The sequence below is a fragment of the Tachyglossus aculeatus genome, chromosome 4 (assembly GCF_015852505.1).
Source record: "Tachyglossus aculeatus isolate mTacAcu1 chromosome 4, mTacAcu1.pri, whole genome shotgun sequence".
Lineage (NCBI taxonomy): Eukaryota > Metazoa > Chordata > Mammalia > Monotremata > Tachyglossidae > Tachyglossus > Tachyglossus aculeatus.
The window spans coordinates 55,783,919-55,809,443 of record NC_052069.1 but is presented as its reverse complement, the minus strand read 5'-3'; the positions used below and the strand labels follow the sequence as shown (position 1 = coordinate 55,809,443).

The 25,525-nt window shown below is 42.8% G+C and overlaps 1 protein-coding gene across 2 annotated transcripts in view; it reads left to right on the top strand.

Annotated features, from left to right (window-relative positions):
- The window catches only part of DPH5 (diphthamide biosynthesis 5), a 41,188-nt gene extending 16,784 nt beyond the window's left edge, over positions 1–24,404 (top strand). For both annotated transcript variants that reach the window (XM_038745901.1, XM_038745902.1), the window contains exons 5-8: positions 21,322–21,442; positions 22,436–22,475; positions 23,218–23,321; positions 24,109–24,404. In XM_038745901.1, coding sequence (XP_038601829.1) covers positions 21,322–21,442; positions 22,436–22,475; positions 23,218–23,321; positions 24,109–24,302 — 459 coding nt within the window. In that variant the 3' untranslated portion in view covers positions 24,303–24,404. The remainder of the gene's footprint in view (positions 1–21,321; positions 21,443–22,435; positions 22,476–23,217; positions 23,322–24,108) is intronic.
- Positions 24,405–25,525: the final 1,121 nt, after the last annotated feature.

Below are 25,525 nucleotides of genomic sequence, written 5' to 3'. Positions count from 1 at the left end.
TAGAGTGACATTGACCTAGGAGATGTTAAATATGATTGAATGAATGAATGAATACTAACTGATGAGACTCACTATGGTCATTGCTTGTTCTTGGGATTCTTTTTAAACAGAAAAGCTGATCTGAATAGGGCATGGAGTGCCTCTGTTAGCACAAACTTAGAAGCATCTATCAGTCTAAAAAAAAATAACTCAAAACCCTCTTGAAAACTTGGAAGTTCAAAGCCCGCCCTCTAGAATGTGAGCCCGCTGTTGGGTAGGGACCGTCTCTATATGTTGCCAACTTGTAGTTCCCAAGCGCTTAGTACAGTGCTCTGCACACAGTAAGTCCTCAATAAATACGATTGAATGAATGAATTAAAGGAGGTGTTAAGTTGGTGGAGGTTTGGCATGTTGCGTGGCTCAGTGGAAAGAGCACGGACTTTGGAGTCAGAGGTCATGGGTTCAAATTCCGGCTCCGCCAACTGTCAACTGTGTGACTTTGGGCAAGTCACTTAACTTCCCTGCGCCTCAGTTACCTCATCTGTAAAATGGGGATTAAGACTGTGAGCCCCCCATGGGACATCCTGATCACCTTGTAACCTCCCCAGTGCTTAGAACAGTGCTTTGCACAAAGTAAGCGCTTAACAGATAGCATCATCATTATTAATAACAATGCCTTGTATTTGTGTAGTACTTTTATTCTTATCCTTTCAAAGCCCTTTCATATCAGTAATCTCATATAATCCTCTCAAAATAACTATCAGGAAAGAAGAGAGATGATATCCCCATTTTACGGATGAGGAAACTGAAGCCCAGAGAGGTTAAGTGATTCGCAAAATCTGCTAACCAAGCCAGTGGTAGAGTTGGGACCAGAGGCCAGGTCTTTGGCCTCTCAGCCCATGCCCATTCCCCTATACCATGTTGTTATCTCCTTGTGTTCTTCTTCCCATCTTATTTCAGAACTGGTTGTCTGTTGTGTGATTTAATAATAATAATAATGGCATTTATTAAGCGCTTACTATGTGTGATTTAAGGAAACAGCTAACTAGGTAATTGATAGAAAGGGAGGATAAAGCTGATACTGATATTGGAGAAGCAGTATGACCTAGTGGTTAGCACACTGGCCTGGGAGCCAGAAGGACCTGGGTTCTAATCCCTGCTCCACCACTTGTTTTCTGTAAAATGGGGATTAAGACTGTGAGCCCCATGTGATCAGGCACCATGTCCAACCTGATTAGCTTGTACCTACCCCAGCGCTTAGAACAGTGCTTGACACGAAAGTGATTAACAAATGCCATCATTATTATCAAACCAAATAGTTCGATCAGAATGGGTAACGGGGAAGAAGTCTTGTTTTAGTCTTGCATTTTGCTCCTGATCTTGTTTTTTGTCAGAGTTGGGTCCCACCTTAGCCAAAAAGGGCTATTATTCAGAGGCAGCTTTGTAATTTCCTTGCATTTCATCCCAGATCATGAATTGAAACTGGATAAAATTCTGGGATGGCCCTTTCTTTCCTTTTCCCCCTCATTTGTCACAGATGTAATTCGCTTTATGTTCCAAGACAGTGGATTTGAGGGGAAAAAAAAACTAGACTGAAGTGAGGCCTTTTATTCCCTTTCCCAAAGGACACACAAGATACCTCCGAAAACAGCTGGAATTCACCATTGCACTGTCCTATATCTGTTATAAAAGTCTTGGCCATTTATTTTAACATTTAGCCACATGGAAATTCCAGGATTTTTTTTTTTAGTCTCTACCACAAGCGAGTATTTTTGTTTTGCCATTTTGGTTATTTTATCGTATCTTGATTTAAATTTTTTTATCACTTGGGTTGGAAAACAGGAAGCCCCTTTGTAGGTTCTTTTACCCACTGCTTAACATCTTGATGATCTCCATTAAGGTGCACTTCTGCTCCTGGTCAAGTGATTTACAGAATAATACTCAGATTAAGAAACCAGTCTTATTCTTTCTCTGAAACAGAACAAAATGTCGTCATTGTTAAGGGAACTGCAGTGTGCAAAGCAGAAAAGAAGGCCTGGGCATCAGGACTTGGGTTCTAATCCCAGCTCCACCACTTGTCTGCTGTGTGACCTTTGGCTAGTCATTTAACGTCTCTGCTTCAGTTGCTTCATCTGTGAAATGGGGGTTAAGACTGTTTGTCCCATGTGGGGCAGGGACTGTGTCCCATCTGATTTGCTGGTATCTATCCCAGCGCTTAGTCCATTGCCTGGCACATAGTAAGCAATTCCCTAATAGAAAATAAAAAGAAAAAATACAAAAAGCTGTGATCGAAGCACAGGGGGAAAAAGCTGTGAACAAAGCACAGGGGGAAAATTCATTGTGTCCTCTCTCTTGAGTGGTACTGAGAATTGGATAAAGTTCCATCCATGGCCTTTCCTGTCCAGCCCAAAGCCTCCAGTGTCAGGGAGATCCTGTCCCACAGGAGAGCTCCTGTGGTGAAGCAGCGTGGCTCAGTGGAAAGAGCCCGGGCTTTGGAGTCAGAGGTCATGGGTTCGAATCCCGGCTCTGCCACGTCTGCTGTGTGACCTCAGGCAAGCCACTTAGCTTCTCTGAGCCACAGTTACCTCATCTGTAAAATGAGGATTGACTGTGAGCCCCACGTGGGACAATTTAATCCCATTGTATCCCCCCTGCGCTTAGAACAGTGCTTTGCACATAGTAAGTGCTTAACAAATGCCATTATTATTATTATTATTATTATTATTATTATCTACCTTGTTACTTTCCATGCAGCAGCAGCGGGTAGAATCACTCCCTCCTTCTACCTGATAAGAGCCAGATCTCAGGCCTTCCCCTCCACTATATAGTTGCTTATTGTTTACGACACACAGTCATTTAAAAATCAGTGAATGCCTTACCAGGAGGCATTTATCTTTGGTAAACAGTTCTGCCTCCCAGAATTGTTACTTGCTTTTGGATTAGAATCAATCATACCGTGGTACCTTTTAAGTGCTTACTATGTAAGTGACCCACAATTTTTGTCGGAAATGTATTTCAATTACACTTTATGAAAGTTGTGTGATTAGGGTGGGCCAGTGTAGACTGGTAAAATTGGTAATAAGGAATATTTTTCTTTCAGTGAGTCCCTCAATGAGTGTTTATGTGCGGAGCACTGTACTAAGCGCATGGGAGACTGCAAGAGTTGGAAGACATGATCCCTGCCTACAAGGAGCTTATAGTCTAGAGGAGGAGACAGGCATTAAAATATACTCCAGATAGGGGAAATGGAGAGTATAAAGATGTGTGCACAAGTGTTGAGGGCTAAGGTGGGGTGACTATGAAGTACTGAGAGGGTGCATAGGCAATCCAGAAAGAAGGGCTAGCGAAGGGCATGAGCGCTAAATTGAGGAAACCCTCTTGGAAGAGCTGTAGGTTTAGTTAAATAGAGAAAGTCGACTTAGCATGCTATGTTGGAGTTAGCTCTTGCACAATTTTTTCAAAAAGGAAGTGGGCACCAGAAACCAATTTCTTGAAAATCACTATCATCTTGACCATGTTTAAAAAAAAAACAAAAAACAACAACTTTCCCGCGGATTGAAAAGCTTCAGGTTTCCAAGTCTTGAGTTTATCAGTCTTCCTCTCCCAGTTGCGTCATTGCTTTCCTTTACCTCTTCATATGCCATTGGTACCCTGCAGCACCTCAGTACTATTGAACAATGAAGAATTAATTCCTTATTTTATATACTAGATATAATGGTTTCTCAACAGCTTCAAAAACTTATTGAAATCACATCTCCTCCAAGTGGCCTTCCCCAGCTAAGCCCTCATTTCCTCTTCTCCCATTTCCTTCTGCATCGCCCTTATACTTGTATTTACATCCTTTATTCACCCCACCCTCAACACCCCCCCCACCCTCAGCCCCACAGCATTTACATACATATCCATATAATTATATTAATGTCTGTCTCCCCCTCTAGATGTAAGCTCATTGAAGGCAGGGAATGTGTCTACCAACTCTATGTTCTATTCTCCCAAGCGTTTAATAAGCACTCAGTAAATACCGATTGAGTGATTGTTCCTTGCCATTCTTAAAAGCCTCCTAAAGTACTTGTTCACAACCAGGAATACCTCTGGTGAAAAAGAATGACAACTCAATGTCTATTTTTTAACAGAACAGACAACTGTGTTCCAGACTTCAGCTCAGTCATGTTATAGATATTATGCTCAGTTACTCAAACTGTAATAAAATGTATATAAAAGAGTAATTTTAGACCATGAATACATGTGTACGTACACACACACATATGTATATATATATATATATTTTTTTTTAATGATAAAGGGAGAGAGAAAAAGAATGAATTGCCTTTCATAGTTGAAAATGGTGTTGATAATGGTGAAATTTACCAATGGGAGCAGGTGTGACTGAAAATCAGTAGTACTTATTGCAAAGCATTGTACTAAGGAATCAATTGATAGTATTTATTGAGTGCATACATCTGCAGACACTGTCCTAAGCACGTGGGAGAGTATAGTACATCAAATTTGGTAGGCATATTCCCTACCCACCAGGAGCTATTTATTGTTTTAATGGTATTTGTTATGTGCTTACTATGTGCCAGGCACTGTACTAAGCGCTGGGGGTAGATACAGGTTAATCAGTTTGGACCCAGTCCTTGTCCCACATGGGGCTTACAGTCTTAATCCTTGTTTTACAGATGAGGTAATTTAGGCACAGGGTAGTGGAGTGACTTGTCCAAGGTCTCAGCACACAAGTGGTGGAGGCAGGATTAGAACCCAGGTCTTTCGGACTCCTAGGCCTATTGCTTACTGCTTCTCATAAGCTTAGAGTCTAAAGGTGGAGCTTACACCTTAGGAATACCACCAGTGCCCACCACATCATACCTGTTTTTAATTTAGCCTGCCCAAAGTTTCTGTTCTTAAAGAGACACTCCTTTCTTGATTCCAGAATTTCAGGTTGTTATGATTGCTGGAGTTTTCTCCCACTGATGCCACTTTTTCTGAGGTTGTGCTTTATCGCAGGTTTTTGGTCAGCTTGTTTCAGCTCGCTCTTCAGCAGATATATGTGTCCCCTGCTGGTATTCAGTCTCAACAGGGAAGCAGCATGGCCTAGAGGAAAGAGCACGGTCAAGGAAGTCACAGAACCTGGCTTCAGACCCTGACTGGGCCACTTACCTGCTGTCTGACCTTGGACAAGTCACGTAGCTTCTCTGTGCCTCTGTTTCCTCAACTGCAAAACGGGGAATCAATACCTGTTCTCCCTCTTACTTAGACTGAGAGCCCAGTATGGGGCACGGACTATATTCAGCCTAACTTGGGTCTAACCCAGCGCTTAGATCATCATCATCATCATCATCATCAATCGTATTTATTGAGCGCTTACTGTGTGCAGAGCACTGTACTAAGCGCTTGGGAAGTACAAATTGGTAACATATAGAGACAGTCCCTACCCAACAGTGGGCTCACAGTCTAAAAGGGGGAGACAGAGAACAAAACCAAACATACTAACAAAATAAAATAGAAAAGATATGTACATACACATGTACATACATACATACAAATATGTAAATACCATATTTAAAAGGAAATAATAGGTGCTATACCCTGTGAATCCACGTTGCAGTGAGTAGAACAAACTTCAGTTTGAGCTGAAACCTGCTAGCACATTCATTCATTCATTCGTATTTATCGAGCGCTCACAGAGCACATGGCCATCACGGTCTTCTAAAGGAGATGCCGGCTTTTTAGGTTTAATTTTATACTTCCTTGACTGTCATTGCCTCTTTGGAAAATGTGCTGTCTAAACTAACATTATGGAAGAGTATTTAGTTATATCTTCCCAGTGGGGATCTTTGGTCGTGTGTGAAGTTTTTCTGCTGCAGGCCGTTACTTTGGGGGCTTATCTTCAGGGTTATCAGTCTGTAAGGCCAGACTGACTCTCTGAATCGGTTTCCTGTCTGTCTTCTTGCACGTGTGTTTCTAGCACTCAGTCATGCACATGTAGCCTGCCCCAAATGACTGCGTCTACGACATTTGACGATGGTTGTAACCTGTGGAGCTGAAATAATTTTCCCGAAAGCCAAGAGAATTCTGGCACCAGCATCCAAGTCCCTGTTGTGCCATTCACTTTGGCTATTCAGACTATATTGAGCAGGTCTGGACCCTTCTATGAGGTCCATGAAGTTGGCAGTGAGGAAATGGCTCAGATGGGGCACCTGCTCCTCTGTTTCACACTGACACGACCAGTCTAGAAGAGGAAGGAGGAGGAAGAGTGTTTGTGAAGCGCTAATTCTGTGTGGAACTCTCTCCCACTGTGACTGGCAGTTAGAATACTACTAGTGGAAAACTCAACATTAAATTACAGAATCAATGATTTAAGCTAAAGTAGTTAGATGTAATTCTTGGAAAGAGGAATCCTCACAGTCTTCTGTTACAGTTTTGCCAGCAAACAGTTCTGAAGATAGGGTTGTGTCCGGGGGCTAAGGTTTTTCTCCCACCCCCCCAGCCCTGTCATGGTATTTGTTAAGCAGTTACCATGTGTCAAACACTCTTCTAAGTGCCGGGGCGGGTATAAGTCGATTAAGTTAATATCAAGTGGCTGCAGGAGCCCTGGAGTGCGTGCTCTTATGGGGGTTCCAATGCAGAAGGGCCTCTGCACACAGTAAGCGCTCAATAAATATGATTGACCGAAGTGAAGTAAGTAGTCTAAAATCAAAAATCTAAAAGACTTCCTTCAACAGTCGGTTGCCCTCAATAATCCCTGGTATTTATTAAACTCGTCCTCTGAGTTTTCAGCAGTCCAGGCTGTAATGCATTGATTTCAATTTTTGGAATCGTTAATCAGGACTCACCAACAGATTAGGCATTTTTATCCTTCTAATCATCAATTTTTATTGTCTGCCTTCGGATGATATGCCGCTATCCCCTACAGCATGCTTGTAACGAAACCCTGAGAATGAGAACATGTAGAATAAATTTTTATATTTAATGATTAGAATCTTTCTCCACCTGTGTTTGGTGGTGGAAGAGTGCCATATCCCTAATGTAAATTCTCCTGGACTTAATATTTATGCTGTGAGATTTAGAAGGATGCAGGTGTAGGAAGTCGTGGAAGAGCCTGCAGTAAAGGTATCACATTTGTTAATAAGGGAGTAAAGGGAATCCTCAGTTATTCTTAAAATGACAGAAAAACAACATAATAATGATTATAACAATGGTGGTATTGAAGTGCTTACCATGTTCCAAGCACTGTACATAATATGGGTGGATATAAGATAATCAGGTCAGACACAGTCCCTGTCCCATCTGTCACACAGTCTAAGTAGGTGTGATTATGGATATTTAATCCCCATCTTACTGATGAGGGAACTGAAGCACAGAGAAGTTGTGACTTGCTCACAGTCACATCATCATCATCATCATCATCAATCGTATTTATTGAGCGCTTACTGTGTGCAGAGCAGTGTACTAAGCGCTTGGGAAGTACAAGTTGGCAACATATAGAGACGGTCCCTACCCAACAGTGGGCATACTGTCTAAAAGGGGGAGACATGACAGGCAGGGTCCAGAGCTGGGATTAGAATTCACGTTCTCTGATTCCCAGGCCCACGCTTTTCCCTTTAATAATAATAATGATGGCATTTATTAAGCGCTTACTATGTGCAAAGCACTGTTCTAAGCACTGGGGAGGTAATAAGGTGATCAGGTTGTCCCATGGGGGGCTCAAAGTCTTAATCCCCATTTTAATCCCCAACTGAGGCACAGGGAAGTTAAGTGACTTGCCCAAAGTCACACAGCTGACAATTGGCGGAGCTGGGATTTGAACCCATGACCTCTGTCTCCAAAGCCCAGGCTTTTCCCACTGAGCCAAGCTGCTTTTAGACCATGCTGCTTTTCTCTGCTAAGCGTCCTTTGTTGTTTTTAAAGGTTAACCCCTTCCCACAAAAAAATAAGAATAACAAGGAAGATCCCAAGGGCTTAGTTCTTGTAAACACTTCAAAGGACTAGACTGACTAACTTTTGAGACATGCCAAAGAATCAAGTGAATCTTACAGTTTCATAAAACCAGGTAGTGGTTGTTTCTTGAAAAACTGCTGCATCATTTGTGGCTCATTGTAGTAACAGTTCTGGGAAAAGACTGTATAAATTACATTGTGAAATACTTCCACTTTATATTTTCCCTGCAGTTGTTGCATGAGTGAGCTTGATTACTACCATTTGTTGCACTGTTTATTTAACATATTTCCAAATTGGAGGAATGTGTTGAATCCATTTGTAATCAAAACTCATATCTTTTCTCTTTCAAATTCTCAAATGCACTGTAGTAAGTTTCACTAATTTTGTTGCAGAGTCGGTGATGATTGTAGCATGTACAATATAAGGGAAAGCATGGCTTACTCTATTTTACTGGTACATATTTACTGTTTTATTTATTTTGTTATTGACGTGCATTTAGCTTTAATTCTATTTGTTCTGACGACTTGGCACCTGTCCATATGTTTTGTTTTGTCGTCTGTCTCCCCCTTCTAGACTGTGAGCCCGTTGTTGGGTAGGAACCGTCTCTTTATGTTGCCAACTTGTACTTCCCAAGCGCTTAGCACAGTTCTCTGCACACAGTAAGCGCTCAACAAATATGAATGAATGAATGAATGAATGAATGAATGTGTAGCTCTCCACTAAGATATACTTCCATCTAAATGGCCACCACCGTGGTACAGGTACTTGTCATATCCCAGGCCTCAGTCTCCACTGATCTCCCAGCTTCAAGTCTTTTCTTCTTTCCACTACATACTTCAGTCAATCAGTGGTATTTATTGAGCACTTACTCCCTCCCTCCCTCCCTCAGGGCCCGGGCCCAGTGAGTGCCAAGCCCCCTCCATCACCCATCACCAGTCATTCATTCAATCAATCAATCGTATTTACCGAGCGCTTACTGTGTGCAAAGCACTGGACTAAGCGCTTGGGAAGTGCAGGTTGGCAACATCCAGAGACGGTCCCTACTATGTATATATGTTTGTACATATTTATTACTCTATTTTACTTGTACGTATTCTATTTATTCTATTTTGTCAATATGTTTTGTTCTGTCGTCTGTCTCCCCCTTCTAGACTGTGAACCCACTGTTGGGTAGGGACCGTCTATGGATGTTGCCAACATGTACTTCCCAAGCGCTTGGTACAGTGCTCTGCACACAGTAAGCGCTTAATAAATTCGATTGAATGAATGAATATATCTATGTATATATCTATATGTGTGTGTTATATATATGACTCTATATATACCTGCATATATGTTTGTACATATTTATTACTCTATTTTACTTGTACATATTCTATTTATTCTATTTTGTTAATATGTTTTGTTCTGTCGTCTGTCTCCCCCTTCTAGACTGTGAACCCACTGTTGGGTAGGGACCGTCTCTGGATGTTGCCAGCATGTACTTCCCAAGCGCTTAGTGCAGTGCTCTGCACACAGTAAGCGCTTAATAAATTCGATTGAATGAATGAATGAATGTGCAAAGTACTGTACTAAGCATTGGGGAGAATACAGTAGAGTTGGATAGAAACAACCCCTTCCCCCAAGGACCTTATAATCTAGTAAAAGAGACAGACAATAAAATTAATTAGGAGGAAAAGTGAATACGTTGTATGTCAATATGTTTTTATTTTGATGTTACTTATGCACTTACTGTGTGTCAAGCACTGTTCTAAATGCTGACAGTAGTTAAGCAGTAAGGTATCCTCAACTGATATATTCTTACTCCTCAAAAACCTTCAGTGGTTACCAGTTCCTGTCGGCATCAAAGTGAATCTTCTGACCATTGGTTTTAAAGCACTTCATTAGCTCTCTCTCCCTCTTATTTATCCATATTTCTTCTCCACTACTCTCCAGCTCACACTCTTCAGACTGTTTGCATCTCACTCTGTCTCTCCTGCCTCTGAACACCTTGCTTATGCCAGTTTTCCTTCCTGGAACTCCCTCCCCCTTCAAATTCACCAAACCACAGCTCTCTTCATCTTCCAGGCCTTTCTGAAAACCCTCTTCCTTTGGGAGACTTTCCTTAATTATTTATTCTGGTCTCCAGCTCATATCCCCCAACTACCACAATTATGCCCTTTTGTCCTCACATTCACCCTTGCACTTCTGTAGTTATCAATTTATGTACACTTCTGTTTAAGCACTTACTCTAAATATTGATTTTTTTTTTCCTCTCTCCTGGTCTATCTACAGATTATTCTGTGTCTTTCTCCGCTATTGGACTATAAGCATCTTGAGAGCAAGGATTGTGTCTGTCTCTTCTAATTTCTAACAATTGTATTCTCCTAAGCTCTTATATAGAACTCTGCACACAGTAGGTGCTTAATAAATACTATTGACTGGTTTATTTTGGGGTTTTTTTTTTGACCCTTGGATTTTAAGGATGATGCTGTTGCTGATGAGATGTTGATTTCATTCAGTCATGTTTACTGAGCACTTATTTTATGCAGAGCACCTGATGTTTATCAGGTTTAGGGCTCAGAATACTGAGACTGGGATTCCGGTTTCAACTAGAGAAGCAGCGTGGCATATTGGATAGTGCATGGGCTTGAGAGTCAGAAGGACCTGGTCCTAATCCCACCTCCACCACATATCTGCTGTGTGGCCTTGGGTAAATCACTTAACTCCCCTGTGCCTCAGTTACAAAAATCTATAAAATGGGGATTACGACTAGGAGCCCCATGTGGGACGTGGACTGTGTCAAACCTGATTAGCCTTAATGTACCCCAGCACATAGTTCAGTGCCTGGGACACAGTAAGTGCTTAGGAAATACAAGTAATCAATCAATAAACAAACTTCATAAGCTGGAAGTACTGTGAAGCCATGAGAGTCACTATAATAATAATAATGGCATTTATTAAGCACTTACTATGTGCAAAGCACTGTGTTAATCACTGGGGAGGTTACAAAGTGATCAGGTTGCCCCTCGGGGGACTCCCAGTCGTAATCCCCATTTTTCAGATGAAAGAACTGAGGCACAGAGAAGTTAAGTGACTTGCCCAAAGTCACACTTTTCTGTGTCTCAGTTTCATCATGTATGAAATAAGGGGACTAGTCATTCCTGTCTCTCAGTAGGAATAGGACTAATTTGATTCATTTTTTGTGGGGTGGAAGGGGGCATTGGGGGGATGTGCGGGGCGAGTTAATCGCTAAATTCCCTGAAATTGTCAGCTATATATAATCCTTCCAAAGTGCGAATCTTTTACTAGGAAATATACTTAGGAACTGGGAGAATTGTGTTCTAATAATCCCGGCTCCATCACTTGTCCGCTCAAAGAGACTATCTTGTACTCAGTCCCTTGGAGAGTGGCTATTTTTTTTTAAATGGAATTTATTAAGTGCTTCTATGTGCAAAGCCCTGTTCTAAGCGCTGGGGAGGTTACAAGGTGATCAGGTTGTCCCATGGGGGGCTCACAGTCTTAATCCCCATTTTACAGATGAGGGAACTGTGGCACAGAGAAGTGAAGTGACTTGCCCAAAGTCACACAGCTGACAAGTGGCGGAGCCGGGATTTGAACCCATAACCTCTGACTCCAAAGCCCATGCTCTTTCCACTGAGCCATGCTGCTTCTCTACATCAAGTTCAAATACTCCTAGTTTACTCTCTCTGTACTTAGTCCTGTTCCTAGCAGATCTGGTGCCTTTCTTTCTGACATTCATTTCTGACAGGGTGAAAATAATATTTAATCTTTATAAAGCTCCAGGTAGGTGGGAACCTTAGAGAATGTTTTAGAATCCAGAGCTGCTCCTTTTTGAAAATGAGATGGACAGAGGTTAAAGAACTGTTCACACTTTACATTTTCTTTGGTGAAACAGATTACTTCGGTAATCAGGACTGATGGACTGACACCTCTAGATAGTCTTTAAATTGATTTACAATGTTTCTCCCTTCATCCTACCCTCCTGCCTTCAACTTTGCCCGTCCCCAAGCTCTTTGAGGTTAGGGAGCAAGTCTACCATCGCTGTTGTATTTTACTGTCTCATGTACTTCGTACCATGCTCTGCACATACTTAAGCGCTCAGTAAATACCTGTTTACTCCTCACTCTCGGCTTCAAGGCTCTTCATCACCTCGCCCCCTCCTACCTCACCTCCCTTCTTTCCTTCTACAGCCCAGCCCGCACCCTCCGCTCCTCTGCCACTAATCTCCTCACTGTGCCTCGTTTTCGCCTGTTCCGCCGTCGACCCTCGGCCCACGTCCTCCCCCTGGCCTGGAATGCCCTCCCTCCGCACATCCGCCAAGCTAGCTCTCTTCCACCCTTCAAAGCCAACTGAGAGCTCACCTCCTCCAGGAGGCCTTCCCAGACTGAGCCCCCTCCTTCCTCTTTCCCTCCTCCCCCTCCCCGCTGCCTTACCTCCTTCCCCTCCCCACAGCACTTGTATATATGTTTGTACATATTTATTACTCTATTTTACTTGTACATATTTATTCTATTTATTTTATTTTGTTAATATGTTTCGTTTTGTTGTCTATCTCCCCCTTCTAGACTGTGAGCCCGCTGTTGGGTAGGGACCGTCTCTATATGTTGCCAACTTGTACTTCCCAAGTACTTAGTACAGTGCTGTGCACACAGTAAGTGCTCAATAAATACGATTGAATGAATGAATGTATGAATCAATAGATAACAAATGGAATGCTCAGGAGAGGCACTTCATAGAAGCACCTGTGACACCATGCAAATTCGAGAAGCGTTCCATATTTTTCTGGCTGTTTATTCTCAGTCTCCTTCGCGGGCTTCTCCTCCCTCTCCCATCCCCTTACTGTAGGGGTTCCTCAAGGGTCAGTTCTTGGTCCCCTTCTGTTCTCCATCTATACTCACTCCCTTGGTGAACTCATTCACTCCCATGGCTTCAACTGGCATCCCTATGCTGATGACACCCAAATCTACATCTCTGCCCCTGCTCTCTTTCCCTCCCTCCAGGCTCATATCTCCTCCTGCCTTCAGGACATCTCCATCTGGATGTCTGTATGTCATCTAAAACTCAGTACGTCCAAGACTGAACTCCTTAACTTCCCTCCCAAACCCTGTCCTCTCCCTGACTTTCCTGTCACTGTAGATGGCACTACCATTCTTCCCGTCTCACAAGCCCGCAACCTCGGTGTCATCCTCAACTCCGCTCTCTCGTTCACCCCACACATCCAATCCGTCACCAAACCCTGCCAGTCTCACCTCCACAACATCGCCAAGATCCGCCCTTTCCTCTCCATCCAAACTGCTACCTTGCTGGTTCAATCTCTCGTCCTATCCTGACTGGATTACTGCATCAGCCTCCTTTCTGTTCTCCCATCCTCCTGTCTCTCCCTGCTTCAGTCTATACTTCACTGTGCTGCCCGGATTATCTCTGTACAGAAACGCTCTGGGCATGTCACTCCCCTCCAAAAAAATCTCCGGTGGTTGCGTATCAACCTTCGCATGAGGCAAAAACTCCCCACTATTGGCTTCAAAGCTCTCCATCACCTTGCCCCCTCCTACCTCACTTCCCTTCTCTCCTCCAGCCCAGTCAGCACTCTCCACTTCTCTGCCACCGCTAACCTCCTCAGTGTACCTCGTTCTTGCCTGTCCCGCCGTCGACCCCTGGCCCACGTCCTACCTCTAGCCTGGAATGCCCTCCCTTCTCACATCTGCCAAACTAGCTCTCTTCCTCCCTTCAAAGCCCTACTGAGAGCTCACCTCCTCCAGGAGGCCTTCCCAGACTGAGTCCCCCCTTTTTCCTCTCCTCCTCCTCCCCTCCCTATCACCTCCTCCCACCCTACCCCCTTCCCCTCCCCACAGCACTTGTGTATACTTGTATATATTTATTACTCTATTTCATTACTGATGTGTATATAGCTATAATTCTGTTTATTCTGATGGTATTGACACCTGTTTACTTGTTTTGTTATCTGCCTCCCCCTTCTAAACTGTGAGCCTGTGGCTGGGTAGGGAACGTCTCTATATGTTGCCAATTTGTACTTCCCAAGCACTTAGTACAGTGCTCTGAACACAGTAATCACTTAATAAATACGATTGAATTGAGTTGAACCATAGAAGCTATATGAATCATTTCTGAGCAGGCATTTTTTAACAGAATTAGGCAAAAATTTAATGAAGCCATACTCAAAAATTGCTCTCTTTTCTTCACGTACATATTTGCAGGTACAAAAAGAGAGGCCAATTTTTGCTCCCTGCCATAGAAAACTACAGTGTAGGCCCAAGAGCCCTTCTCTTAGCAGCTTAGTTTCAGGTGGTGAAAGGCAATGGGGTCACACAACAGGACCTTACCTTTTTTACTATTTCTTCCTTTTAAGAGAGGCCATTGGTAGGATTCAACGGTTAGAAATACTGCAAGACCTTTGATCGCAAAATAATTTTTCACTTTTTTTGCTAAAATTACTGGCAGGAGTGAAGATTGTGAAATGTAAAAAATGGGTTCCTCTGTGCTTTGAGGTACTACAGTAGAACATCTTAGTGGTGAAATTGCTTACATAATATTCCTGGATTCACCGCAGCCTCATGAATGGAGGCAGTTTGGGAACTGGGGTCCTAGAAAGTGATTCTGAATTATTCATTCAGTCATATTTATTGAGTGCTTACTGTGTGCAGAGCTCTGTAGTAAGCGCTTATAATGATGGTATTTGTTACACAGTTACTATGCGTGGCATTTTGTTAATCTCAATCATCCCCCAAATCAGACAACTTTAAGGATCTTTTTAATGTAATAAGTTGGTTGTCCATTATGTCAGACATAGAAGAGTGTGTATTGTATGTAGCATTTGGATTGTGAGCCCCATGTGGAACAAGGGACTGTTTCCATCTTGATTAACTTCTATCTACCCCAGCATTTGGAACAGCGTTTGACATATAGTGACTTCTTCTCAAGCACCATAATAATAATGATAGTAATAATAACTGATACATACCTGATTGGCTTACAGACAGTATAGCCAATTTTGTATAGTGTGCCATGGTTATAGATCATGGTTTCCTCTTGACTTTCCTCTTGACTTTAAAAGCAAAAAATTTTTCATTTCAATCCTGATCCTAGATTTTGACTGCATTTGCACGAGGAACAATTATAACAGCTTGAAATACTTTTAGAAGGGCCAAAAGTCCTGTCCAGAATTGAAACAATTGGACCATGTCCAGCTGGAAGTGATACGAGTAGTTCAAATATTCACATTTGGGAAAGAGCTTGAGCTAACTCCAAGTGATAGGAAACAGTTGGATTATGGCATTGACACATCATGTAAGTTTGAGTCTCATCTGTGTTACAGAAAAAGTGCCAGAATATCAGACGAGATATATCTTCAAACCTTAGGAAGAGTAAATATTACAAGTGGCTAATCTTAAAAGTTTGGTTAAAGTGGGGTCCTGATATCTTCCTGAACCTTCCATAAAGTACCTTGAATTCTGAAGTCTTTAGCGGTTAGTTAACACAGTCTCATAAATAGATTCAGGCAATCTTAGTCTTCCAAATATGTACCACACTGAAAAACTGTCACCAACCTACTTACCTCCATGTACCAGCATTGATATGTCTGACGGTAAGGCCAGTAGCCTGAAAGGGTTTGTCATAGGGTTGTGTGTGTTCACTTGAGTCCTAAGTATCCAAAGCAAAATTTTTCTAGACACCTAGCCTTTTGGCACATGATGATTTCACATTTGTCTTAGCACATCAAGGACAGGCTTTGTTCCAGTTTCTATAAAGTTTAGAATAAATGATTAAAAACATATGTGCCTCAGTCTGACCTGAGCATACTTAGGAAGTTAAGCTCTACCCCTCCAAAATAGAAAATCCAGAAAAAATGATGAGTGACTAAAATCATATGAATAATGTCTTCTGTTCTGGCAGTTCTTTACAGATGCACAGTTCATTCCCAGAACAGCTCTCTTCTCAGCATGTAAAAGTTAAGTGATTTGCCCAAGGTCATATCGAAAGGAAGTGTTTGAGCCAAGACAAGTTTCCTAATTTGTGGTTTCATGCTGTAGTTTACACAGCCTCATCCAAAATACCTCCTACAGTCAGTCAATCGGTCATATTTATTGAATGCTTACTATATGCAGAGCACTGTACTAAGCACTTGGGAAAGTACAGTACAACAGAATTACCAGGCACATTCCCTGCCGATAGTGGGGCTTACAGCCTTGAGGGGGAGACAGACATTAATCCTACAGCCACATGATTTCTTTAGCTTCTCGTTATGAAAATGGCACTGTAAGAAGCCATTGCTTATGTGCTTATTTAACTTGCCACCCAGTATATGTCAGGTCTTGTTCAGTACCTCTGAGATTGTCAAAATGCTCATCCAATTCATTTCTGAGTAATTTCTGCAAAATAAAACCCCTTCAATGTCAGCATCAGTCACCTCCTTCCCTTCCCCACAGCACCTGTATATATGTATATATGTTTGTACATATTTATTACTCTATTTATTTATTTTATTTGTACATATCTATTCTATTTATTTTATTGTGTTAGTATGTTTGGTTTTGTTCTCTGTCTCCCCCTTTTAGACTGTGAGCCCACTGTTGGGTAGGGACTATCTCTGTATGTTGCCAATTTGTACTTCACAGTGCTCTGCACATAGTAAGCGCTCAATAAATACGATTGATGATGATATATCTGATCATACGCAGTTAGACTACTTTGACCTCTGCACTGATCTCCCTGCCTCCAGGCTTTCCCCTCTTCAGTGCATATTCCACAGTGCTGCATGGAAGGACTTCTTGACGCAGTTTTCAACACACATCTCTTCACCCCTGAAATTCCTTCTGGACTGTAAGCTTCTTGTGGACAGGAAACATGTCTACCAACTCTGTTCTACACTCCCAAGAGCTTGGTGCAGTACTCTGCACACAGTAAGCACTTAATAAACACCACTGATTGGTTTCTACCTCTAATCTCCCATTGCATCAAGTAGAAACTCTATTCCATTGGCTTTAAGGCTCTCCACCAGATTTCGCCATCTTGCATGTCGGCTCTCTTCAGGCACAACTTACCAGCTCTAACTCTTTGCTCTTCCCAAGATCTCCTTCTCACTATATCTGGCCCTTAACTCACCCACTTTACTCTGTCCCTCCAACCTGGAACTCTCTCCTCTCCTATATCTGCTAGATCACAGCTTGCCCCATCTTGAAATCCATCCTAACTCCTTGTATCCTTGAGCTAGCTTTCACAACACCCAAGTAGTGTCAACCCGTAGCCCACCCTTAGAATTATGTACCTTATTTCTACCCTTCGCATTTATTTATGTATTAATCAGCATAATCATTTATATATTTTCTAGCAGGCATTACCTGGCTGGCATTGTCCTTAAGGTTTCCTAAAAATGCATGTAGGGCTAGATCAAATAGCAGGTGAGACCCAACCTTGACCAGACAAAGTCATTTTACAGAGAACATGGAAGCTTCTGTTGCTCTGTCCTTCTCTTTTGCCCTTGAACCTAATTCTCCTTGATTCAGACGATTCTTTTGTTGCAGCAACTGTAGATCTTAATAAAAAATGACGGGCTGATTCACCAATTCACCTGGAATTTCAATTTCCCTGTCTACATTTCATGAATGGCCATGGGATTAGAAGCAGAGGTAGAATTTATATAATAAACAAAAATAATTTAAGCCTTTCACCTAGATTACCCTGGTGTAAAAGGTAGTGCATAATTAGTCGGGTTATATGTCCAAAATTTGACTTCTGGAGATAATTGGGAAGTATGACCCTGTGCAACACAAATTCTTTAAAATACATAGTAAATTTGCAAACTCAATTATTCTATCTCATTGTGTTACATGTATTCATGCTGGGAGGTAATGTTGCCTAGTGAAAAGAGCAGAGGACTGGGAGTTCTAGTCCCAGCTCCTGCTCTGTGACCTTGGGCAAGTCACTTAACCTCTGTATGCCTCAGTTTCCTTATCTCTGTAATGGGCATGAAATACATGTACTCCCTCCCTTTAAGACCGTGATCTTCATTTGGGACAGGGCCTATGTCCAATTTGATTATCTTTATACCTACCTCAATGCTTAGCACAGTGCTTGGTAACAACTATATTATCATAATTACTTCCTACTGTATCCTTGTTTTCCCACATTCTCCCACTGTTTTTACACTTTTGTTTCTTTCATATGAAATTATAAACCCCTTAAGGGCAGAAAGATTGTGTCTCCTGTTGTACTGTTTCTAGTCAATCAGTGGTATACTTTGAGTGCTGTGTGCAGAGCCTTGTAATAATAATAACAATGGTACTTGTTAAGCGTTTACTATGTACTAGGCACTGTTCAATGCCCGGCGGTATGTACAAGTTATTCAGGTTGGACAGTCCCTGTCCCACATGGGGCTCACAGTCTGAATCCCCATTTTACAGATGAGGGAACTGAGGCCAACAGAAGAAATGTGACTTGCCAAGGTCACACAGCAGACACGTGGCGGAGCCAGGTTTAGAACCCACAGGGCAAGTCACTTCACTTCTCTGGGCCTCAGTTCCCTCATCTGTAAAATGGGGATGAAGACTGTGAGCTCCTCATGGGACAACCTGATTATCTTGTATCTACCCCAGCGCTTAGAACAGTGCTTTGCACATAGTAAGCGCTTAGCAAATACCAACATTATTATTATTATTATTGTTATCCCCTTACTCCCAGGCCCGTGCTGTATCCACTAAGCCACGCTGCTTAAGTGCTGGTGAAGGTACAGTACAATAGGGTTGGATAATACGATCCTTACCCACAATCAGATTACAATCTACAGTCTAGTCTTCCAATCTAGCATTTAGGACTGCGCTTAGCACTCAGGTGCTGAAAAAAATACCACTGATTAATTGATGGAACCATGAACAAGTATTGAAGTCACCATGAGGCTCCATGTGCAGTATCACTCCTAGGCCACAGAACTAAATCAATCACAGGGATCCAAGTGGCGGTGATGTTAGCCAGGTGATGTCACAGACAGTCCGCCCCTCAGAACCACAGTGGATTTTATCTATTTCCACCTGTGGGCCACAAGATCAAGCAAACATCTTATTCTTTCTAATCAGGAAGCTTCTGTGAATATCAAATTGCATGTGTCACTGCTTCCAGCACTCCTGAAGTCCCAGTGTCAGCCCTTTCAGATACTGGAGACCGTGCTTCGTGGAGAAGCATGACTGCAGCCCAGATGACCCTGGAAAGAGCTGATTTTCTTGCCACTTGATCCTGATGGCTAGCTACAATGAGCTCATCCCCAAATTCCACAGGATCGGGAGGGGGTGGGGGGGGAGAGGGAGAGAGACAAAGAGAGGGGGCGGTGAGAGGAAGAGGGAGGGAAAGAGAGATGAAATATGCATGCTAATGTACTGACTCACAGAAAAGTTCTTCACACACAGAGGACTGGGGCAGCAGCTGCCACACAGGGATTAACTGGTCAGAAATTCCAGGATAAAGTCCCTAGGGTCTGGCGCAAGAAACCAGCCAGCTGATAATAATAATTTATGGTATTTGGTATTTGTTAGGGGCTAACTATGGGCTGCAGTATACATAAGCAAATTGGGTTGGGCACCGTCCCTCTCCCAACTGGGGCTCGCAGTTTCAATCTCCATTTTCCAGGTGAGGTAACTGAGGCACAAAGAAATGAAGTGACTTGCCCAAGGCCGCACAGCAGACAAGTGGCAGAGCTGAGATTAGAACCCATGACAGTCCGACTGCCAGGCCTGTGCTCTAACCATTACGCCATGCTGCTTCGCCAGCTAGCCCCCGGCCTCAGTAGTAGTGGAAGAGAGGCCAGCTCAGAGCTGCACAGTCCCAGGAGATGGTAAGGAAAATGGAGCTGTCCTTATGACACCCCTGGCCTGTCTTCTGCTTAAACTCTTCCAGGTTCCATGCTGGAATTTTAAATCAGCCAGCGGCGGCCGCTCCAACCCTATCTTTTTGCTTACCGTCTCCTGTTGTCACTATTGCTGCAGTCCACCCTCAGCACTGAGGACGTCTCTGTAGGTAAGATATCAATCTGTATGTGCTGGATCTCCGTTTCCTTGGGGCCCCACCCAGCAGTCGATTACCCAAGCAGCTGCTGAATGTTGAGCTAAAATGGGGCCTCTAAAAGAGGGACAGAGGAAAAAAAATTTAAGGGCATGGTAAAATTCAGCCTCCAACAACTTGGAGGCAACGGTGGCCGAAACACCAGTCTGGCGCGCTGCAATCAAGAAAGGAGTGGCACCTTTGGAGCCAAAGCTTGCGAAGTATCAAGTAGAGACAAAAATTAATATAAGGCCAGGGACCGCAAATGCCAACATGGCCTAGCGGAAAGAGCACTGGACTGGGGATCCGAGCACCTGGTTTCCAATCCTGACTCTGCCACGAGTCTGCTGTGTGACCTTGGTCAAGTCACTTAACTTCTCCGTGCCTCAGTCATCTCATCTGTAAAATGGGGATTCAATACCTGTTCTCCCTCCTACTAGACCAGACTGTGAGTCCTGTGTGGGACAGGGACTGTGTCTGACATGATCATCTGGTATCTTCCCCAGTGCTTGACACACAGGAAGCACTTAAATACTATAACTATTATTAATTATTAACAGTGAATCACTGACTATTTGTCCTTGTTTTTTTAAGCGGGGGGTTGGGGGGGAGTGTAAACACACACAAACACACCAGTTCATGATCACCCCACAAGGTGTGTAACTGAAAGATACATCCTACACAATTTTCTGACTTACCCAGTGTACATGAACCCCATCTCAGTTGTTACGTCCAGTCACTCCTGTAAAGTCAGTTTCCTCCTTAACATCTGCATCATCCATTTCTAACTTTAGTTGCTTCTGCAGTTCAGTATCTTTGGTTATCCACTCAGGGGAGGGTATCTGTTAAAGTCTTGAAAATCTGACACAGATTGCGGGTAGGGCTCCTCCACGTCGCATCTATTGGTGGTTTTTGAGTCTCAGCCCAGAAGGGAGAAGGCAGGGAGAGATTTCCTCACCTGTGGTGATCTGTCCTGGTGCTTGGGTTCATGTGTCAGGTCAGGTGCCAGTACATGGGACAGTTATGGCATGAAGCAGGTTTTTAGTAAGTGTTTTAACTAGAATGCAAATAGGGAATTTTCCCCCAGTGCAAGCCTGTTTGGACACAGGTTGCCACATATTTGAGGAAACTGCCTGTGTGCATGCTCACAGCATTGATGTGAGTGAGTTCAACGGTGCAAGTGTTCCGTAATGTGAAATCCACAGGCATTAGGAGAGCTGGGTATGGGTTATATCCCAGGGCGCTTCTAATCCAGGGCAGGGTATCACAATACCAGTTGAATTCCAGTGTTGGGTGCTCTTGCAGATTGGCTGTAACTTGGGGTATGCCTATATCAATGGCCTCTCGGTGTTTCAGTTGTACAGTTTTGGAGAAACCGTTTCTATCGTTTTCTGGACGGACACCTGGAAGCCAGAAAGTTTTTTTGACAAAGTCAAGAAGAATAGACTTAGTGGCCTCCACACTTTGTGCCTACTTGGTAAGTGCCTTTGGACTTGAATATTATTAGCATTGTGCTCTAGCTCAAATAGGAGCTGGGAAAATTTACATCCCTTTGGATTGTCTTGAGCCAGAGTTTTCTTAACAGTCAGAATGCTTAGCATTAATAGGCTTAAACTCATCTTGTAAGCAGTTTAAAACCCCTTAAAGTGGAATTATAATTAGGTTTCTGGCCTGGGTGAAGCAGATACTGCAGATGTGCAATTTCTCCCTTGGGCCTTGTTCCAGCTCGCTGCTTACCTCGTGGTAGTAACTTTTTATGTGGAAGTAGCCCCGTTTGTCTCTAGGCCTTACAGCACTCAAAAATAAATGCACCTGAAGTTTAAACTTTGTATTTGTCCTTACCAGCTACAGCTTCAGTGTCTTTTTTATCTACTCTAGAAAGCTGCTGAAAAGCCTCTGATAGTTTGGCTCATCACTGTGTTTTCCAAATTAGATACAGGAAACAGCTGTTACTGTGTGTTGTGTTCCTGTGATCATCCTGACTTTTTGCTTTCTGTCCATAGGAAACAGCTGATTCCAAAGCAGCAAACTAGATGTCTGTTTACATATTGGACACAATATGAATTCCATGATTTGTATAAAAATGTCTCTGTATTTTGTAATTCATTTGCTAACTTTCATTCTTGTACCTTGCCCTAGCTCTACACATTGTAGCCAGTCAAATATTTTTAAAGAACCCTAAATGAATAGCTAAATATAACTACTTTTTCTTAGCCTTTCCTCAGTGTTAAAATTCAGAAGCCCACGTAGAACCATGTAGAATTGCTTTCCCTTTAATGTGGTCAGAGTAGTTTGGGTCCCATTTAGTCTCTCTGTCAATTAATCTTGAATAATTCAGATTTAAAGTCCTAAGGGAAATGAAGAAGAAAATGTTAGTATGACATGCAGGTATAATGCAAGGAATGTTTCTAAAAATGTAAGATGACTGACTTAAATGTGAATATAATGAGATTTGTTGCCCTTCTTGCAGATATCAAAGTGAAAGAGCAATCTTTGGAAAATTTAATGAAGTGAGTAATTGCTGAGAACAAATTGCTGAAAACAGTACACATATTTTATTTAATCAATCAATGGTATTTGAGTTCATTCCTTGTGACAGGGAAACGGTCTACTAGCCCTGTTATGTTGTACTCTCCCAAGCACTTAGTATAGTGCTCCGCACACAGTAAGCACCCAATTAATACAATTAATAAATGCTTAACTGTACGTGACGTCTGAAATCAATGAAGAAAAATAGTCCTTATCAGTGTTGTTCCCAGATAAGCATTTTTCATTTCTGTGGTCTCTGGAAAAGTGTGTTACTTGATATGGCAATGAACAAGTTTCATCATCAGCCTTTTCAGGACCTTCCTTTATGGAAAGGGAAAGAGATGAGTGAAGCATTCTGTGGTGCCAAGCAGCAGTAAGGAAACCAACATTGCACGCTACGAAACCCTCCGCTGACTCTCGTCTATTCTTTTCCACTTTATCTGTTTATAGAAAAGCAAAAGAATCTTTACGGTGCAAAGGTTCTTTTTTTTTCCCCCCTCCTGATACCATCAAAATCAAATGTAAACACTCACATGGTTTACTAGTGTAAAGGGAAACTAGAGAGATAAGGCCTCAACTTTAATCAAAGTTCTGTGCAGCAGGAGGCTTCCAAAAAAACTTTTGAGGTGAAAGTCGGGCATACCTCAGGAATCATCAGCGTTATTTACAGTGTTGTGTAGTTTAGCCTGAAGGACAACCAAAACTCGGTTTTGCTTCTTTCAGGGGAAAGAAGATCTATGACCCGCCGCGGTTTATGAGTGTGAACCAAGCAGCTGGACAACTTTTGGAAGTTGTTCAAAATCGAAGACTCCTGGGAGAAGAACCAGGTAATTTAGAGTTCCAGGCTATCTCCTGCCGCCTGTCCCATCAACGCTGTGACCGTTGTGGTGTGGCGTGCAGGCTCCATACTCCCAAGGTCTCCTTAGAAAGTGACGGTTTGTGGAGAAATGGCAATTGGCCCTCTAAAATCAGTTTTACATTTGCAATGTTCTTGTTTCAACCTTCGAGTTAGGCCATCTTTTTGTGTCCTTTTGAGACGCTGGGTTTCTGTGCCTCCAACTCGCCCTGAGAAGGAGGATTCCATTAGAAGTCTGTGCTCACCCCTGCCTGTCATATTCCCCAAACTTGGCAGATTTCCACAAAGGTGATACTGACAGTGTGTTAGGAAATCTACCTTTGGTGAATGTAGGAAACCCTATGACAGGTACACAATCCCAAGGAAGAAAAGAGCCCCCACAGTCTAGTCCCAATCTTCTCAAACAAACAAAACCCGAAAACCCGAGCCACTGCTCTCTTGTGTAAGCCCGAGAGTCGAAATGAACTAGACTAAAACACTCACTGCTGCTCAGTGGGGTTGAACTTATTACACGGGTTTTATGCACATCACTTTTCAGAGCACAGAAGAGCAGTTCATTGGCTCTAAATTTCAACTGTTTAAATATCGTCCTGCTTAGACCGTGAGCTCCATATGGGGCAGGAACTCTGTCTGATCTGATTAACTTGTATCTACTCCAGCACTTAGAATAGTGCTCAACACATAGTAAGCAGTTAACAAATACGTTAAAAAAAAGTCACTGGTAAACTGAGATTGAGAAATCCTTTTCTCTGCCGCAGGAATCAGCGAAGAGACCATGTGTGTCGGCCTAGCCAGAGTCGGGGCAGAGGACCAAAAGATTGTGGCAGGCACCTTACAGCAACTGTGTACAGTAGACCTGGGTGGACCTTTACACTCCCTGATTATAACGGGCACCATGCATCCTCTGGAAATGGACATGCTCAAGATGTTTTCAGTGGCTGAAGAGAGTTGAAACGTTTGCATAATGACGGGATCTCACTTAGAGCTGCCATTTTTACTTTGTTTAATTTCCACTCAAATATTTATAATAAACCATAAAGTTGTGGGAAAAAAGGACCAACTCTCTGCCTCATACTTGCATACAAAAGGAACTAGTGAGGTCCTTCCATGAGGTAAGTTCTCTACAACAAAACCTGGACGTCCTGTGGAAGGGCAGTCAGTCCCCACGATGCCAGTCAGTGTTGCCATCATCGGATGAATATGCTGACTTGCAAGAAAACCCACAAATTCCTACATAGGAACAGAGTGGTTGTATAGGTCTCCCTTTCCATAAAACCCAGGGTTAAAAAAAATGCTTTGACTGCATTTGGAGGTTAATTTAAAGGGTAGCTGGCATTGAGTCATTCTAACTTAACCAAATCCCATTTTACATAGGGTGGATGGGGGTGACAGCGATGACTGAGCGCACGCACGATCGGCGACACTTCATGTACTCGGCTCTGGCTTCCCTGTCTTCTGGGCCTTGCTGGAAGAAGAGCCGGTCTGCTTGCACTTGATGATAATGTGCAGTGGCAGCTGTGGAGAAGGGGGAGACCTCCAGGCAGCAGTCCCACGCAGCTGGAGGAACAGCAGAGCAGTCCCCGTGTCTGAACGGGCTGCTTTCATTTAAGCTAATATCCTAATCACATGGCACAGACTCTGTTGCGTTGTGTAACTGTCACATTGTGGATGCTAGCTGTCATTCTGTCAAAATAATTGGCATTTTTCCACATATAAGTAAACAGAAAGCTTACTTATGCCTGAAGTGAAAGAAAAAACTTACGAATCTGTAACTGCAGGAAAAAGGCTCTGACATTCACCAGCTTGCTAAACATAACTTAACCTTATTTATATGCAACTGGCTAAGTGGTATTTTGTTCTGTTTTGGGGTTGTTGTTGTTTTAGTAACTCTGCATTGCTGTAGACAAGCTTTACTAGAAAAGGTGTTTCTGCCATAGAGAAGTAGCATGGCCTAGTGGATGGACTCTGGGCCCGGGAGTCGGAAGGTCATAGGGTCTAATTCTGGTTCTGCCACTTGTCTGCTGTGTGACCTTGGTCAAGTCACTTCACCTTTCTGGTCCTCAATTACCTCATCTGTAAAATGGGGATTAAGGCTATGAGCCCAGTGTGGAACAGGGGCTGTGTCCAATCCTATTGCTTGTATTCCCCCTCAAGTGTTTAGTACAGTGCCTGGCA